Source organism: Phyllostomus hastatus, unplaced genomic scaffold (genome assembly GCF_019186645.2).
Source record: "Phyllostomus hastatus isolate PE091 unplaced genomic scaffold, TTU_PhHast_1.1 phas_scaffold_501, whole genome shotgun sequence".
NCBI lineage: Eukaryota > Metazoa > Chordata > Mammalia > Chiroptera > Phyllostomidae > Phyllostomus > Phyllostomus hastatus.
The window spans coordinates 20,800,271-20,818,709 of record NW_025334033.1 but is presented as its reverse complement, the minus strand read 5'-3'; the positions used below and the strand labels follow the sequence as shown (position 1 = coordinate 20,818,709).

The 18,439-nt window shown below is 41.0% G+C and overlaps 1 protein-coding gene across 3 annotated transcripts in view; it reads left to right on the top strand.

Annotated features, from left to right (window-relative positions):
- Positions 1-2,968: 2,968 nt before the first annotated feature.
- The window catches only part of PYGO1 (pygopus family PHD finger 1), a 34,452-nt gene continuing 18,981 nt past the window's right edge, over positions 2,969-18,439 (top strand). The window contains exons 1-2 of one of the 3 annotated variants that reach the window (XM_045822913.1): positions 2,980-3,088; positions 3,702-3,770. In XM_045822913.1, coding sequence (XP_045678869.1) covers positions 3,040-3,088; positions 3,702-3,770 — 118 coding nt within the window. In that variant the 5' untranslated portion in view covers positions 2,980-3,039. Of the gene's footprint in view, positions 3,466-3,701; positions 3,771-18,439 lie in introns of all 3 variants that reach the window. The other 2 variants (XM_045822914.1, XM_045822915.1) reach the window with 2 other exon arrangements.

Genomic DNA, 18,439 nt, shown 5'->3' with positions numbered 1-18,439 from the left:
TGGGCCAAATTCGGTACACTGCCAGCTTTTATATATAAAGTTTTACTGGAATGCACCACACCCATCTATCTTTACATATTATCTATGGTTGCTTTCCTAATGTAGTGGTATAGTTCAGTAGCTGTGACAGAGAACATATGGCCTGCGAAACCTGCAATATTATCTGGCCCTCCATAGAATAAGTTTACTGAGCCTTGTTCTAGTCTAAGTTGTGCCTATTATTGAGTTTTAGGTAGGACTGAACATGTATTTTTATTTATTTAAAAAAAAACTTTTAAAAAAAATTTTACTTATTTATTTTTAGAGAGAAGGGAAGGGAGGAAGAAAGGGAGGGGGAGAAACATTAATGGGTTGCCTCTGATACACACCCCAACCAGTGACCAAACCTGTAACTCAAGCATTTGCCCTGCCCAGGAATTGAACCCATGAACTTTCACTTTCCAGGATGACTCCCAACCAACTGAACCACACCAGTCAGGGCTGAGCATGTATTTTGAATAGTAGGGTAGGCCTGACAACAATAGATTTAGCTGCATCTCTCTGTATGAGAGGGGGATTAAAGATTTAGATTACCTCTAAAATCCATAAACAAGTTCCATAGATAAAGACTACAACAGCAAGATGAAGGTATATTTTGTTAGGAATTCTGTCACACTGGGAACATAAGGAGTCCAGGGCACAATGATCATTGCTGTAGAATCACCACAAAAGTGTAAAGACAGATTTCAGACCTCATTCCCAGAGATTCTGATTCAGTAAACCTGGGGAGGAGCTTGGATCTGAAATTTAGAATGCTCTCTTGGTAGTTCTGATATGTAGCAAGTGAGTCATCAGAATTTGGAAGACAAATTGATCTAAAAATCCATGGCCAAGTAAGATGGTCTTTTTATTCTTGATGAATCATTAAAAAGAGGCCAATTCATTTCCCTTGATTTACATATTATATCTGAGTCTCTAGTTTTAGGGAATTACAATAAAGAATTCAAAATCTCTTAGCAATGATTTTTCTCAACCACTCCCCTTGCAGTAAGGATTATATAATAAAAACTCTGTGTTTCCATATTGCTTGATATTTTCAAAGTGCTTTCTCATCTCTCAACAATCCTGTGAGATAAAGTATAAAAACCAATTTGCTTTATCATTCTTAGGATTTGCTAGAGCTTTATCACATTTACCAAACCCTGTCCATCTAGTCTGTTCAGTGCCACTTCCAGCCTGTTTATTCATGCATCTCTTCAACAAAATTTTTTTGAACACTTGCCAGTCATTATTAGGTACCAAAGGATATAGTAGTGAACTGGATAAAATGCCTATATTGAGCTTTTATTCTAGTTGTGGGAGCCTTCTCCTAGATGTGCCCTGTATGAAAACTTTTCCTAGCCTATCCTAGTCTGAATCTTCTAATCAGGAATTTCCCCAAAAAAACTTATTAGAAAAAGGGTAACATTTGTACCCTGGCCATGCCATATCCTGTCTTGTAAAGCTGATTCTGCTGCTGCTGTGGTGCTTATCTGTTATGTATCTGTTAAGACTCTATACATTTCAAGTTTACATCTGTTTGTGCAGTTAATTGAGTTATATGGGTCTTGTCCCCAGAAGGATGCAACTCCTGTTTGTGATTAGTTCTAAGTCCTCATATGAATAATGAGTGTTTTTTAGTGACTCTGACATCAAAAACCCAGAGTCTCTCCTGGTTGAAGATCTGAGTCTGCACCTACAGATTCTCTTTAGTAGGATAACTGAAAAATCTAATGACAAATGGGGAGAACAGTTTCCTAAGAGTAAGCTGAAGAATGTCAGAGTTAGAAGAGACCTCAGAGATGTAATTCCACTGTCTTTCAAAGATGAGAAATCTGAGACTCAGAGAGGTTATGTACGTTGCCTTAGGTCACACAGCTCAACTGATGTGTAACCAGTGACCAAATCCAATCTACAAGCACATTGGTGGTCCTTCTCTCAAAATTTAACGTCTAAAAGCAAGTCAAGCCTTCTCATAGCTTCTACCCAGTCTCCCTTCTTGTATTAATTCTGCATCGCTCTTTCTTCCGGTCCAGTTGTTAAAACTTGAAGTTGGGGCATTCCACAAACAGGTGTCCAGACCCGGACACGGAGTCAAGGAATGTGGGTGTCCACAAGCCCGCCGAGAACTCTACAGCTCCCACTTAGAAAGTTTTCTCTGATCGTGTGTACCTCTTTCAGATCCCTTGCTGCGAGGCCGTGATGCCAGTCGTGGCCTCCGACGAAGTTCGGAGATGCCACGGCCTCGCTGAAGCCGCCGGGGCGGGGCGGGGCGGGACGGCCCCTCGGCGCGCGCTGCTCGCCCCGGCTAGGAGGGCCGCGGGCCCGCGAGCCCCGGCGCGGAGCGAGAGGCGCGCGCGGGCCGTGGGGGCTGGGCTGAGGCGGAGCGCGAGGCGTTGGTGGCGGCGGCGGCTGGAGGCGCGGTGGGACCAGGCAGCGGCCCCCGCCCCAAGAAGTCCGTCCCCGCGAGGCGCTGGGGAGCCCAGGGAGGGGAAGCCGCCAGGCTGCGCCACGTCTGTCGCCCGCCCTAGAGCGGGTTTCGCAGGCGGCTCCACGCTGGGGGCTTTTGTGTCTGTGACTCGGGAGCGGTGAGAGCGCAGACCTCCTCCTCAGAGGGCGCTGTGAGTGCGCCGCCAGGGCCGGGCCGCCCGCTCCTGCCTCCCCTGTCAGCGGCTCCTCAGGCGGCGGCGGCGACGAAGAAGGAGTGGGAGGAGACGGCGGCGCACTAGTCCTCCGCACATGCCGGCCCCGGGCGGGGGGCCACCCCCAGGCCTCGCTCCCTCCTACCGCCGCTGAGCTCGGCCAGCCCCCGCACGCTGCCCGGCCGCCCGGAGGCCTCGTCCTCCTCCCAAACTTTGCAAAGTCGGCCCGCGTCCACGCCGCCTTCGGCCGCGCCTCGGCTCCGAGGCTTGCCTCGCAGCCGCAGCGGCCCCGCGAGGAGGAGGAGGAGCCGCCGCTGCCGCCGCATCAAAGAGACCGAATTCCCGCGGCCTGGGGGGGAGTCATGCTTTGCGGTTTGTAATGTCAGCGGAACAGGAGAAGGATCCCATTTCGCTGAAGAGAGTTCGAGGTAACCGAGACGGGCGCCGGATTGAGGGGGTCGGGAGAGCGGGGTGCGCGGGGGCCGCGTGCCCGGCCGCTCGGAGGCCACCGGCCTCTGTCCGGGCCTAACTCCGTGCAGCCCGCATCCCGCCTGAGACCCGGGGCCGAGGCTGCGGTCGGAGGCGCGTGGCTCCGGCGCCCGCTCGCCCCCTAGACACCCGCGCGGAGCCCTCGCCTCCCCGACTTTGTGGTAGGAGGCAGTTGAAGCCGCGCTCAGCATCCCTTCGTCCCCCGCTCCTCTTCCACCTTATCTCATTCGCAAGACACAGCACAATAGGTACATCAGAGGGCGAGAAAGAAACACCCGCTAGCAGAGACCACGAACGATGCCCACCCCCCCAAAAAGTAAGTTGGACCGCACAAGAGTTGACGTTCTTGAAGAAGGTGCACCTTCGCGTCTCTTCCAGCAACCCCCCAACCCGCCCCCAGAAGACAAACATTACAGCTTATTTCCCTCAGGTTTAAGAGGAGAAACTATGAAAATTCAAAAGGCATTTTCTCTGTTGGCTTATGGAGAAGAATCAAGCCACCCAAAATCAGTTTTATACATGATTGGTTTGTTTCTTCCTTGCCCACGTTAGGCCTTTTCCTGCTGCCTTACTATCTAAGAAAAATCAGAGGAACGATGTACCAGACAAAAGATAATGCATGTAAGTTGACAGACCCCAAGTGCCGTCTGGAAATTTGGGGGATATCCTCCAGCTTTCATTTCTAGCTGTTAATAGGGTTAAGGATGAAAACCCGCAAATTGATGTAATACCGTTTGTTCATTAAGCAAATATTTATTGAACATCTACTGTGTGCTAGGCGCTGGTCTTCGCCCTGGGATATAACAGTGAACAAAGCAAAAACACAATCATCACCCAGCAGGAGTTCACACTCTTGTGGGGTAAACAACTGCTAAACAAATAAAAGGTGTAGAATGCCAATGGTAAGTGCTATGGAGAAAAATAAAGCAGGGAATGTAGTTAGGAAATATGTATGAGGGTGGGGAGGTGGCAATTTGTGTAAGAGTTCACCTGGAACTTGATGCTTGAGCAAAGACCCAAAGGAAGTGATAGAGCAGAACCACCTGGCTGCCTTTGGGAAGAGCAGCCTGAGCAAAAGGAACAGCAAATACAAAGGCTCTAGGTCTGGAATTGGCTTGGTGTACTCAAGAAACAGCAAAGAAGCTATTGTAGCTGGCGCGGAGTGAGCAAAGGTAGAGTAGTATGAGCTGAGCTTAAGGACAAGGTGATTGTGTACAGGGAGGCCTGTGTAGGCCCTTTAAAAGACGTTGCCTTTAAGATAGGGAGAGGCGGTTTTGAGCAGACTAGTGACTGATCTGACATATTAACAGGGTTTCTCTGGCTGCTGTGTGGAAAATAGACTGTAGTGAACAAGGGTGGAAGTAGGCAGGCTAGTTCAGAGGCTATTGCAATAATCCTTTTATCCAAACAGGATAAAGTGCTTTATAAATCAGTAAGTAGTAAAGTAAATTTCCATTTGACTTAAGTGATGTAGAGGTCAAGGACCACAGTCATTCATCTGTTTTTGTTCCGTGTGACTAGAGATTAAATATATGGAACTGGCTTTTGACACAGTGAGAATGTGGTACCTGAAAAACATCCACTAGTTATTTAGGTAAAGATTGATTTTCTTAGCCATTTAAGCCAGTACATAATTTAGAGCAGAATATTGTTTTTAAAGGCTTAATATCAACACAATCTTTAATTTGGTTATGGTTTTCTATTTCAACTTTCGTTTCTGGTTGTGGTTGCAAGTTGCCAAACCTTTAAGGAATAGACTTTTCTGAGATGCAATTATTCCTCTGATCTTTTTGCCATATTATTTTACCTATAATTATAAAGTAGTGTTGAAGGAAAAGGAAGAGAGCTATCAAGTTTATATTTGTGAACTCAATTATCAGTCTTAATCAAATGTAAGTTTAAATAAAATGGATATATATTTTTTACTGTGCGTCGGGAGCACAAATCTATCTTCATTTTGTTCCAACAGCTGCTTTTAAGTTTGATGCCTTAACTGTTAGGAGTTGGTTTAGGTGTCTGCTCAAGAACATTCTGAGAATTAAGTACCAGAGTAAGAGACAAAGTATTTTTTAAAGTCAATATAAGGAGGAATTTTTATAATAAGTCATTATAATCCATAAAAGTACATACCAGGGTGTGTACATGAACTATTCTGAAGCACTATTCTGTTGAATTTCACTGTCCTGGAACTTTGTTATAATTTGTGTCATCAGACTGCTTGCAGGATGTGGTGTTTACAGAGCCTAAACTCTTGAGCAGTGTTTCTCAAACTGTTTCGCATCCACTGATGTATACAGATAAACTTTTTAAAAGATTTTATTTATTTGTTGTGTGTGTGTGTGTGTGTATGTGTGTGTGTGTGTGTTGTTTTGAGAGAAGGGAAGGGAGGGAGAAAAAGAGGGAGAGAAACACTGAGATGTGAGAGAAACATCAATTCTTTGCCTCTCACACACCCCTAGCTGGGGACCTGGGCTGCAACCCAGGCGTGTGCCCTGACTGGGAACCAAACCAGCAACCTTTTGCTTTGCAAGCCGGAGCTCAGTCCACTGAGGCACACCAGCCAGGGCAACTTTTTAATAGTTATGTGTTTATATCATGTGTGCTATAAAAATATAAGCCAACAAACTTCTTAAGTAGGATAAGGCTAAGATATAGGTGTAACTCAGATATGGCAAAATTATGACATGAGTGACTAAGGACTTTACAGTAGTATACTCTGCAGACCAAATGCATCATAATCCTGTGGGATGCTTATTAAAGATGCACATTCCTGGACCCATAGAATCAGGATTCCTGGGAGACTTTTTTCCATCTTTAAAGAGATCCCCAACACATGGAGGGTTATCAACAGGGGAGTGGGATGGGGGGAGAGAGGGGGAAAAGGTACAGAGAATAAGTAGTAGAGAAGGTAGGTAGAAAATAGGCAGGGGGAGGGTAGGAATAGTATGGGAAATGTAGAAGCTAAAGAACTTGTAAGTATGATACATGGACATGAACTAAAGGGAGGGAATGTGGGTGGGAGGGGGTGTGCAGGGTGGAGGGGAGTGAAGGGGGGAAATGGGACAACTGTAATAGCATAATCAATAAAATATGTTTTAAAAAAGATCCCCAGGTGTTCCTTATGTACACTAAAGTTTGAGAACTGCTGCTGGTAGACCTAGATTGCAAAGGTGAGCAGATTAGAGGAAGCTAATTTATGGTCATCTAAACTTGTCCTGATATTTTAATATTAGATTCAGAATTACTCTTTAATAAGGCAAAGTATCTTACTCCTTCCTACTTTCTACCAGTCTAATCACTCCTAGATTCTCAGCCCTTGATTGTAAGATGCATCCATGAGGCCCTGAACAGTGGCTTAGTTGGATGGGCATTGTTCCGCAAAGTGAAAGGCTGCTGGCTTGATTCCTGGTCAGGGCACATGGCTGGGTTGCAGGTTCAGTCCTTGGTCGAGTTGCTTAGGAGGAGCAGCCAATCGATGTTTCTCTCTCACATCGATATTTCTCTCCCTCCCTTTCTCACTTCCTCTCTCTCTAAAAATAAATAAATAAAAAAGAATCCTTTAAAAATACACACACACACACACACACACACACACACATCCATGAGGCTAGGTATAATATCTGGAGTATCTTTCAATTTCTCCCCAAATTCCCTTGCTCACAGTAAATACCAAGTGAATGAATAAGTATGTGAAATAATTCATTCATATATTTAGGCCGCTTTCTGATTGTCCATAGCCCCTCATACTACTTTTATATGTCCTTTTCTCTTAGAAAGTTATCTGTATTATTTATTTTAACCAACATTACCATTCTACAATGTTTGTAGAATTCCTGGGTGTTGATGTAATGACAATATTCATTTCATTACTCAACAAATATTTATTGAGCATTCATAGTGTCAAACAGTGGGATATTTTTATTAAGAAGACATAACGCTTGTTTTGAAGACATTTTTAGTCTAGTCCAGGATGCTGACAAATAAACACACATTTGTAAACAGCATAAGTGAGGTGACCACCTACAGAAAATAAAGGTACATATAATTTGTTTTTAAGGAAACCATGGAAGATATCCTGGAGAAGAGTTCTAAGAAGCAGTGGGAGTTCCTTTGTGTAAAATAATATAGGATCAACAAAGAGCATGAGGGATGAAAAAAGTTCTAGGAAATCAGTAGTGATTTTGAGAATGCACTTTTAGGGGAAAACCACATTTCAAAGTAATGAAGTTACTTTGCAAATGCAAAGTGGTGCAAATGTAACTTGAAAGAACTTTGGGTAGTAGGCAGAAAGACATAGCCAACAACTGGGAAAGATAGGGTCAAGAAAAAGTTTGTATGGATATCTTTTTATTTGTTTTTTCTCCCTTGAAAAAAAGATTTAAGCATATTTTAGACTTGCAGAAGAATTCAATGTAGAAGGAGAGGGGAGAAACTAAAAAAGCAAGAGAAAGAAAGAGTAATTCCTGAATAAAATATTCAGTGCATATTTTTTAATATCTACAATGTGCTAGGCTCTCACTGTTCCAGAAGTTGGGGATGAAACAGATAAAGACTCCTATTCTCATAAATCAGGTCTCTGCAGATGAGAGAAGGGGAATAGTATCAAGGATGCAAATGAAGAGTTAGTTTTGGAGGGAAAAAAAGAATGGAGGAAGACAGAAATTTAAAGGAGGAGGAAGCTGAGACATTCATTTCAAATGAAATGTTTTTAACCTAAGTTAGAAATGTAATTGGCAAGTATAAAGGACACATGGACAAAAACTAGGGGTGGGTGGAAATAGGAGGGAGGTGGGGAGGGCTGGGTGGGCGGGCTGGGATGGGAGTAAAAGATAGAAAATTGTACTTGAACAATAATTTAAATAAAATTTAAACAAAAAAATGTAATTGGAAAGGTGAGGATGTATTTTAGAATGGGATAATAACACAGAAATGTCATGAAAGTGCTAAAGGTAGACTTTGCTAAAAAAATATAGACTGCCTTCATTGGATAGGCATATGGAGGATTTGGATTAAAATTGGAGAGGATGCATAATTTATATAGTCAGAGTCAAGGGGAAGAGAAGGTGAGAGAATGTCTAAAGGAAAGTTTTGTTTTTTTTAAGTTTTTGTTGTTGTTTGTTTAATTAGTACATGTAAGAAGTAGGCAGATTATTAGGAAAATAAGCTTGGTTTTCAACACGTTGAATGAATATTCCCCTGGGATGCTTCCAGGATACACACTGGGTATAATGGTTTGGAACTGAAGCAAGTGATTGGAGTCAGAAATAGAGATCTGGAAGTTATCAGTAAACAGATGAATACTAATTAATGCCTTGGGAGTAGATGAGCTCACCTAAGAGAGTGAAAAGTCAGAAGAGAAAAGCAACTTTGGAAACACAATATTTAGGATACAGAAGGGCAAAGAGGACCCTGAGGAGCAGAATGTGAAGAAGTACCCAGAGAGTTAGAGGAGAAAAACTTTAAAAGAATGGTTTCACAGATATATAAAAGGAGGAATGGATTTATGAGGGAGAAGTTAATAAATTTTATTTTGAATGTAATGAATGAAAGATATCTATCTGTGAGATGTCCAGTTACTCTTTCTCATATAATCCCTATCTTGGTGAACATCATTTATCCAGTGACCCAAACCCATCCCCTACTCCCACCCAAAAGTATCCCAAAGTTCTAGAATACCTTTGCCCTTAATATGTTTTTGTTTTGTTTTTAAAGATTTTATTTATTTAATTTTTATAAAGGAAAGGAAAGGAGGGAGAGAGGCAGAGAAATGTGGATGTGCAAGAGAAACATCAGTCGGTTGCCTTTAACTCGCCTCCAACCAGGGACTGGCCAGCAACCCAGGCATGTTCCTTGACTGGGAATTGAACCGGTGACCTTTCAGTTTGCAGGACAATACCCAACCCATTGAGCTACATTAGTCAGGGCTACCATTAATATGTTTTGAACCCATCATCACCTGGACTTTTCATAGCCACTTTAGTTCAGATGTTATCTCTTTGATTATCATGATAGCCCTCACTGGTTTCCTTGCCTCCCATTTTGTCCCCCTAAATCCATTTTTCACATTGCTACTGATGGTATCCATTTTTCACATTGCTACTGATGGTGATAAATGACTGCTGCCCACTGAATACTTACCAGTTTGCTAAGTGGTTTAAATGGATCATCTTATTTTATCCTCTCAATAATCCTGTGAGTTAGCCCCTGGCTGGTGTAGCTCAGTGGATTGAGCACGGGCTGCGAACCAAAGTGTCGTAGGTTCGATTCCCAGTCAGGGCACATGCCTGGGTTGCAGGCCCCGGCCCCCAGCAACCGCACATTGATGTTTCTCTCTCTCTCTTTTTCTCCCTCCCTTCCTTCTCTAAAAATAAATAAATAAAATCTTTAAAAAAAAAATAATCCTGTGAGTTAGATGTTATCATTCTAGGTTTACAGTTGAGGCATTGATGCTCAGAGAGGTTAAGTAATGTGTGGTTAAGTAACATATTCAAGCTTTCCCAGCTAATAAGTGGCAAAACTAGAATTTAAATTCTAGGGCCCAAAGACTTAGTCACTATGTTCCATTGTCATAGTGCTCCCCAAACACAATTCAGTTGTATTGATCTTTTTTGTAAAAATTTTCAGTGGTTCTCCATTGCCTTTAGGATAAAAATTCAACTGGTCCAGGCCTACTGCTTAGTTCTCCATCCTTCATATTCCATGAAATGTTCTCCCTTGTATTATGCTCCAGTTCTGAAATATTCATATTTACTCTCTAGACATTGTTATGTTCTCTCTTCCCTATAAATCTTTTTTTGCACATTCTGTTATTTCTCCTAGGCATGTCCTCTTTTTATTCCCTCTTTGGTGAGATACTTATCTTCAAAGTATCAGCTCAGTTGAAACTTCCCAGTCAAGGTTTCAAAGGAGTACCTGACACTCCTCCCACAGTCAAGATTACATGGGAGTACCTTATGTTCACTCAACATCTTGTGCTCATCTTTATCATAGTATTTATCATGTTAAATTTAAGAGTTTCAATAAAAAAAGAAATTATTTCCTCTAGATTATGGGATGTTACAGGAAGGAATTATTACTTTCATTTCTATACTTACAGAAGCTCAACAAATGTTTTTGCAATGTAATTTGATAACTGTTAACAAAGAGGTTTTGGTGAAAAAATATAAAGATTATATATTTAAAAATTAATTATTTTTTAAAACAAAGAGTTTTCAGTAACTTTAATTAATATAGCCTTAGTAGTTTCTTTCACCAGAGGTATGGAAGAATTACCTTTTGGGAAGATTATACAGTTCTTTCTAATACTATTATTCCAGGCAACTCAAGATATCCGAGTCATCTTTATTATCAAGGTGAGCCGTAAGATATGGTGAAGAGTGATTTTAGGTCTTCTTTCCTGTTCCCAGTCTCTATAAATGTACTAACAGCAATACTGAGAAACAGTACAGTATTTTGACTTAGAGCCTAACTGCCAAGTTTCTTATCCCACTCTGCTACTTACTAGCTGTGCAGACTTAAACAGGTTACTTATATTCTGTACTCATCAATCTCCTCACCTGCCAAATGAGAATCTCGTAGTGTTGTTTGAACAATTAAATGGGTTAATATATATAAATCACTGACAGTAGTGTCTTGTACATTATAAATTATCTGTAAGTGTTTACTTTTAAAATCAGCAAAATAAAGTCTAAATATTCTACTTGCGGTCAAGATGCTGGAATAGGCAGATATAGCTCTCCTCTTTACAAAACCACATCAAATTACAACTAAAAAATAGAACATCCATCATTCAGAACCATCAGAAATCGAGTTGAAGGAAAGTCTGACAACTATGAAACTAAAGAAACTACCTCCATCCAGACTGGTAGGAAAGACCCAGATGTGGAATGGGCTGGTTTCTCACCCATGTGTGGTGGATAAAAATTCGGGAGGGATTTAGGGAGTGAGGAGTCCCAGACCCACACCAGGCCCTCAGCCCAGGGTTCCAGTGCCAGAAGATTAGTCCCCACAACCTCTGACTACAAAAAAACAACAACAGTGGGGATTAAGACAGTGGAAGAAATTTCTGGACCCCCCAAGCAGTTCCTCTTCAAGAATCCACTCAAGGACTCACCTACTCAGACTCACTCCCTTTTAGCTCAAACATCAGGGTAGCAGCTTGAAAGACACCAATGGCACACAGGGAGAAACTGAAGTGTCTGGCATCAAGGCTAGCAGAGGCCATTTTCTAAACCCTCTCTTCACAGAGCTGGCAAGCTAGAGCCATATCTGAGACTCCATCAACCTGTCTGACACTGTTTGACCCACCTTGGAGATCCCCAGAGACTCCATCCCACCCAACACTTGGGCCCACCAAAGCTGCTTTTCCATATGAATGGCAGGTCTTCGCTCATGCTGCACAACTTCCTAAATCCTCTCAAACAAGCAGAAGCTGGCCTCAGTGAGTCCCAGGTTCAACATTAGCAGCAGCCAGCCTACACTCACAACTTGACTTCTCCTGGGAATCTCCAAGCCCAGCACAAATAGCAGCTATCTCAGATTGCTTTATAGCTCAGGCAGGGTGGCCCTGGGCAAAACATGAGTGGTGCAGACCTTGGCCTGCACTACCCAGGAAACCCTAGGGCCAGTGTACCGAGTCGATAGCTACAGACCATGTTGCAGCACATGTTAGAGCACTCTGCCCTTTCATAGCTGATCTTCCATGGAGGGCAGAGGTTGGTGGTAAGTGGTCACAGCTAATCCTTGCATCTGACTAGCCTGAGTAAATCCTTCCCATTGATCTACCAACAGCAACTATAAGAGGAGGGTGTACTCAGCCCACACAAAGGGCATACCTTGAATACCCAGCTTGGGTGATAGGGGAGGCTGTGGCACAGAACCCTACAGGATACCTATTACATTAGGCCACACTACCAACACACAGAGTCAAAGCAGCTCTACCTAATACTTAGAAACAAACACAGGGAGGCTGCCGAAACAAGGAGACAAAGAAACATGGCCCAAATGAAAGAACAGGTCAAAACTCCAGAAAAAGAGCTAAAAAACATGGAAATAAGTAATCTATCAGATGCATAGTTCAAAACACTGGTTATAAGGATGCTCAAGGAATTTAGTGAGGACCTCAGCAGCATAAAATGACCCTATCTGAAGTGAAGGATACACTAATTGAAATAAGGACAGTTTACAGGGAAATAAGAGTAGAGTTGATACAGCCAAGAATCAAATCAATGATTTGGTACATAAGGAAGCAAAAACAAACAAACAAACAAACAAACCATGCAGAACAACAAGAAGAAAAAAGAATCCAAGAAGGAGGATAGTATAAGCAGCCTCTGGGACAACTTCAAGATGTCCAACATTTGTATCATTGGGGTGCCAAAAGGAAAAGAGAACAAACAAGAAAATGGAAATCTATTTGAAAAAATAATGAAAGAAAACTTCCCTAATTTAGTAAAGGAAATAGACCTGGAAGTCCAGGAAGTACAAAGAGTCCCAATTATGATGGATACAAAGAGGCCCACACCAAGATACAGCATAATTAAAATGTCAAAGGTTAAAGATAAAGATAAAATCTTGAAAGCATCAAGAGAAAAGAAGTTAGGTACCTATAGGGGAATTCCCATAAGACTCTCAGATGATTTCTCAGGCTAGAAGGGATTGGCAAGAAATATTAAAAGTCATGAAAAGCAGCCAAGATTGCTCTACCTAGCAAAGCTATCAATTAGAATCGAAGGGCAGATAAAGAGCTTTCCAGACAAGAAAAAAATTAAAGGAGTTCATCATCACCAAACCATTATTATATGAAATGTTAAAGGGATTTATTTAAGAAAAAGAAGAGCAAAACTATGAATAATGAAATGGCAAATCTATCTGTATAATTGAATATAAAAAACAAACTAAGCAACAAGAAGAACAGAGATAGAGTCATAGATCATTTTGATGGTTGCCAGATGGGAGGGGGATGTGGAGGAATGGGTGAAGAGGTGAGGTGATTAAGAAGTACAAATAGGTCGTTACAGAATAATCATGGGGGTGTAGAGTACAGTATAGGAAATGGAGTAGCCAAAGAACTTATACATATGACCCATGAACATGAACAATGGTTTGGGGATTGCCTGAGGGAGTGGGGTGCTGGATGGAGGGGATGAAAAGGGGGGAAATCAGAAGAACTCTCATAGCATTTTCAAAATACAATTAAAAAAGTAAAATACACGTTCTAAAATATAGTAATGTGATCAACATTCACTTTTTTAAAAATATGTACTTGATTTTAAAGAAGAGAAAGGGAGAGAAACATCAATTTGTTCCACTTATTTATGCAATCATTGCTTGACTCTTGTATGTGCCCTTACTAGGGATCTAACTTGCAACTTTGGCATATCAGGACAACACTCTAACCAACTGAGCTACTGAGGGAGGACAACGTTCACTCTTAGGTATATTGAATCAGTTAATCCATCAATAAATAATGAACAGCATATTCCTTTTCATTTAGATTGGGAATGCATATGGGGTGAAAAACAATGACGGTTATCTTCCTCTAGGGAGAAAACAGTGAACAGAAAAGTTATAAAAGCAGAAACTGCTCAGATTTCAGTTTTGTTGAGAAAGACAATTACACAATGTTTATTACATGATTTTTGTAAAAACTTGCAGCTTTGTTCTCCATGATTTCTGAAGTTTTTTGTATAAAATTTGGCTGACATTGGTAATAAAATAAATTTATTATTAGGGGTATTATTGTATAGAGACAGCTTCACACATTGATGCTATCCACTCTTCCTAAGCTTTACTTTTGTAAGCTTAAACCTTAAACCTCATGCATGTCAGTAATACAAAGATTACTAGTTTTGGGGAGACATCTGGCATAAGAATCACATGTATTTGAAACCTTAAATACCTGATGTTGGCTGCTTTCTGAATTTAATGTTTATTACATATGCAGATTGATCTAGTACTGAGCATCACACAGTGGACACTTTATTCCTTGCATTCTAAAAGGAAATAATGACACTTTCAGTCATCAAGCATTGTCAAATACTTGGTAGAATTTGTATAATATTATATCCACAAGTTAATTCACAATATTTTCATCCCATGGTGGAGAGCAACATTATAGAAGTATGTGTTTCAGGTGAAGACAAAGCTGTTAGCTAAGATGTTCACATCATAGTAAATGATAGAATAATCTGATATTATAACCCAAACTTCTGTGCTATTATGAAAAACTAATATTTGAGTGTCCATTGAGTGTGTTGACACTGCCAAATATTAGATATTTTAATAGGATCTTAAATACTATAGAAACTGGAGTGAAGTGAGCTTATGGTATAGTTTTGTCTAAAGGAAAGCAAACTGAGAACTAGTATGTGAGTGCCTACTGTGTGCTAAGCAGTGTGTTAGGCACTTAGTTATTTAAGCTGTTATAACAGAATGCCATAGACTGAGTGGCTTGTAAACAACAGAAATTGTACTTATCATAATTCTGCAGTCTAAGAAGTCCATGATGAGGCCCCAGTAGATTTGGTGTCTGGTGAGGACCTTCTTCCTGGTTCATAGATGGTGCTTTTCACTGTGTCCTTAAATGGGTAAAGGTTGAGAGAGCTCTTCTAGGTTTGTTGTATAAGGGCACTAATCCATTTATGAGGGTTCTGCCTTCATGACCTAATCACTTCCTAAAAGCCCTATATCTTATTACCATTACCTTAAGGGTTAGAATTTTAACATGTGAATTTGGGGTGGGGAAACAAACCTGGCTTGTGTAATTTAATCACTATAGGATGTATACTTAAACCAATCCATACATATATTAGAACATACACTTACTCACCTCAGGGCTTCTGGCCAAGATGGAGGCATAGGTAGATAGGAGGTAACGCTTTGCCTCCATGCATAATGAAAAGAAGGACAACAACCAATTTAAAAACAAAAACAACCATAACTGCCAGAAAATTGAACTGTATGGAAGTCTAACAACCAAGTAGTTAAAGAAGAAACATTCATCCAGACTGGTAGAAAAGGCAGAGATAGGCAGCTGCAATGGAGAGGATGTGGTGAGGCAGTGGCTGGCAGGCAGGGCAGGTGAGGCCGCAGCTGGCAGTCCCACATTTGCATGCAGATAAACCAAGAGGAATAGCTGGGGAGCAAGAGAGACCGTGAAACCCATGATTCTAGTGCCAGGCAAATAAAGCCTCAAAACTTCTGGCTGTAAAAACCTGTGGGGGTTGCGGTAGCAAGAGAAACTGTCACTGTCACAGGAGAGTCTGTTGGAGGGGCCCACAGGGTCCTAGAATATACCAGACACCTGGGAATCATCACCAGAAGGGCGCAATTCACTTGCAGGTAGCTCGGGAAGTGACTGAAAGTGGGAAGAGAGCCAAACAAGTGACACTGTTCTCTCTCTGACCCCTCTCCCACATACAGAGCCACAACCCAGTGAAGTGGGTTGCCCCACCCTGGTGAATATCTAAGGCTCTGCCCCTTACAGCTTAACAGATGTGCTGAGGCAAAGAAATATGGCCCAGATGAAAGAACAGATCAAAAGTCCAGAAAAAGAACAAAGTGAGAAGGAGATAGCCAACCTATCAAATGCAGAGTTTAAAACAGTGGTGATCAGAATGCTCATAGAAATCATTGCATATGGCTGCAAAATAAAGAAGAAGTGAAGGGTATACAAAGTGAAATAAAGACATACACAGAGAACCAACAATGAAGGGAGGAAACCAGAACTCAAATCAATGATTTGTAACAAAAGGAAGAAATAAACATTCAACCAGAACAGAATAAAGAAACAAGAATTCAAAAAAAATGAAGAGAGGCTTAGGAACCTCTGAAACAACTTTAAATGTTCCAACGTCTGAGTCATAGGGGTGCCAGAAGGAGAAAAGGAAGAGCAAGAAACGGAAAGTTTATTTGAAAATACAATGAAAGGAAACTTCCCCAGTCTGGCAAAGGAAGTAGACACACAAGTCCAGGAAGTTCAGAGAGTCCCAAACAAATTAGACCCAGAGAGGAGCGCACCAAGACATATCATAATTAAATCACCCAAGATTAAAGATAAGGAGAGAATCTTAAAAGCAGCAAGAGTAAAAGAGTTACCTACAAAGGAGTTCCCATACGACTTTCAGCTGATTTCTCAAAAGAAACCTTGCAGGCAAGAAGGGCTGGAAAGAAGTATTCAAAGTCATGAAAAGCAAGGACTCTCTCTAAGATTACTCTATCCAGCAAAGCTATCATTTAGAATGGAAGGGGAGATAAAGTGCTTCCCAGATAAGGTCAAGTTAAAGGAGTTCATCATCACCAAGCCCTTATTATATGAAATGTTAAAAGGACTTATCTAAGAAAAAGAAGATAAAACATATGGACAGTTAAATGACAACAAATTCACAACTATCAACAACTGAACCTAAAAAAACAAAAACAGAAACAAACTAAGCAAACAACTAAAATAGGAATATAATCACAGAAATGGAGATCACATGGAGGGTTATCAGCAGGGAGGGGGAGGAGGAATGGGGGGAAGGGTACAGGGAATAAGAAGCATAATTGGTAGGTCCAAAATATACAGGGAGAGGCTAAGAATAGTATAGGGAATGTAGAAGCCAAAGAACTTATATGTATGACCCATGGACGTGAACTAAAGGGGGGAATGCTGGAGGGAATGGGGGTGCAGGGCAGAGGGGGATAAAGGGGAGAAAAAATGGGACAACCGTAATAGCATAATCAATAAAATATACTTTAAAATGTTAAAAGATATGTACTTATTTAGAATAATGATGAAGCAAGTTAAAGGAACATATTAATTATAGTTTAAAATAATGCATTCACAGTACTTATGAGATGTGTCAAAACCAAACCATTATTGTAAGTAAAGTAATATGAAAAAGTGGAAATTTAAAATATATAAAGGCATGCTGCTCTCTAGTGTACAAAACAATGCCCTCATTCCCTTTTAAGGAGTTGGGGGCCAATATGGATTGAGTCTTTAAAAGGAGGAATAAAGAGGTTATAATTACACCTAAGGAAAAGGCCTAAAGTAAATGATCTGCACTGTATAACAATTTAAAATACAAGTAAAAATAATAATTTTATACTTACACATGGATTTTGTATAAAATATCCTTAATTTGTGGAATCTTTAGATGTGAAATAATTACTTCATTTAAGAGATTAGACTCATATAAAACGCTTTAAGGAGAAATACAATTTCAACTTCCAGCTCTAGATAAATGTTAAAGGGTGAAAAGAGGGGTAAGAGTATTATTATTTTGCTTAATTGAGATTGATTGGCATAATGCAGGATGATAATATGTAGACAGGTAAAATCCGTTTATTAAGAAGAAAGAAGCTTCTCATTCTATTCTAACATCATCATTTCCCATCACTAGGCAGGTGGGAGTGAGAAGATGAGGTGAAGAAATTCAAGTATTAACAAATAGAAAGATCAGGGTGGCCAGTGTAACAATAAGCTTTGGAATTCCCCTTTTCTTAGTTCTGTGCCCCATAACTCTCTATTTCTGGATGAATTGTCATTGTTCACCTTGAAAGTTAGCAGCAGCAGGTATGTAGAGCAGACAGAGAGAAGCTTTGGTATCAAAAGTTACTAGGGTAGCCCAAATAACTAGTTCTGTAACTACCTTCCCTCCCCTGAATTTTGACCTTTCACTTCATCTTTTTAAAAATATAGTTATTCTATTACAGCTGTCCCCATTTTCCCCCCTTTCCCTCCACCACCCAGCCCACCCCCCATTCCCACCATCAATCCCCACCCTGTTGCCCATATCCATGGGTCATTCATACACGTTCCTTGACTAGTCCCTTCCCCATCTTTCCACCATTATCTCCCTCCCACCTCCCCTCTGGTTGCTGTCAATCTGTTCCTTGTTTCCATGCCTCTGGATCTATTATGCTCATTTGTTTGTTTTGTTCATTAGGTTCCTCTTAAAGGGGAGGTTATATGGTATTTGTATTTCACCACCTGGCTTATTTCACTTAGCATAGTGTTCTCTAGTTCCATCTGTGCTGTTGTGAAAGGTAGGAGTTCCTTCTTTCTCTCTGCTGCATAGTGTTCCATCACTTCGTTTTTAAAGAGTGAGAACCATAGAAATTCTTAGTAGCTTATGTTCCCATTAGCACTGATGAACATGAATCTGGTCTAAAATTGCTGATTATGTCATGGAGCGGAAGCACCAGTATTATAGTTAGCAGCAGGAAGGGCATAGGAAAGGCCAAGAGTCAGAGCCATTGGAAGTGTTAGCCAGTTCCCAATTTAATGGTGGTTTGACTTTCAA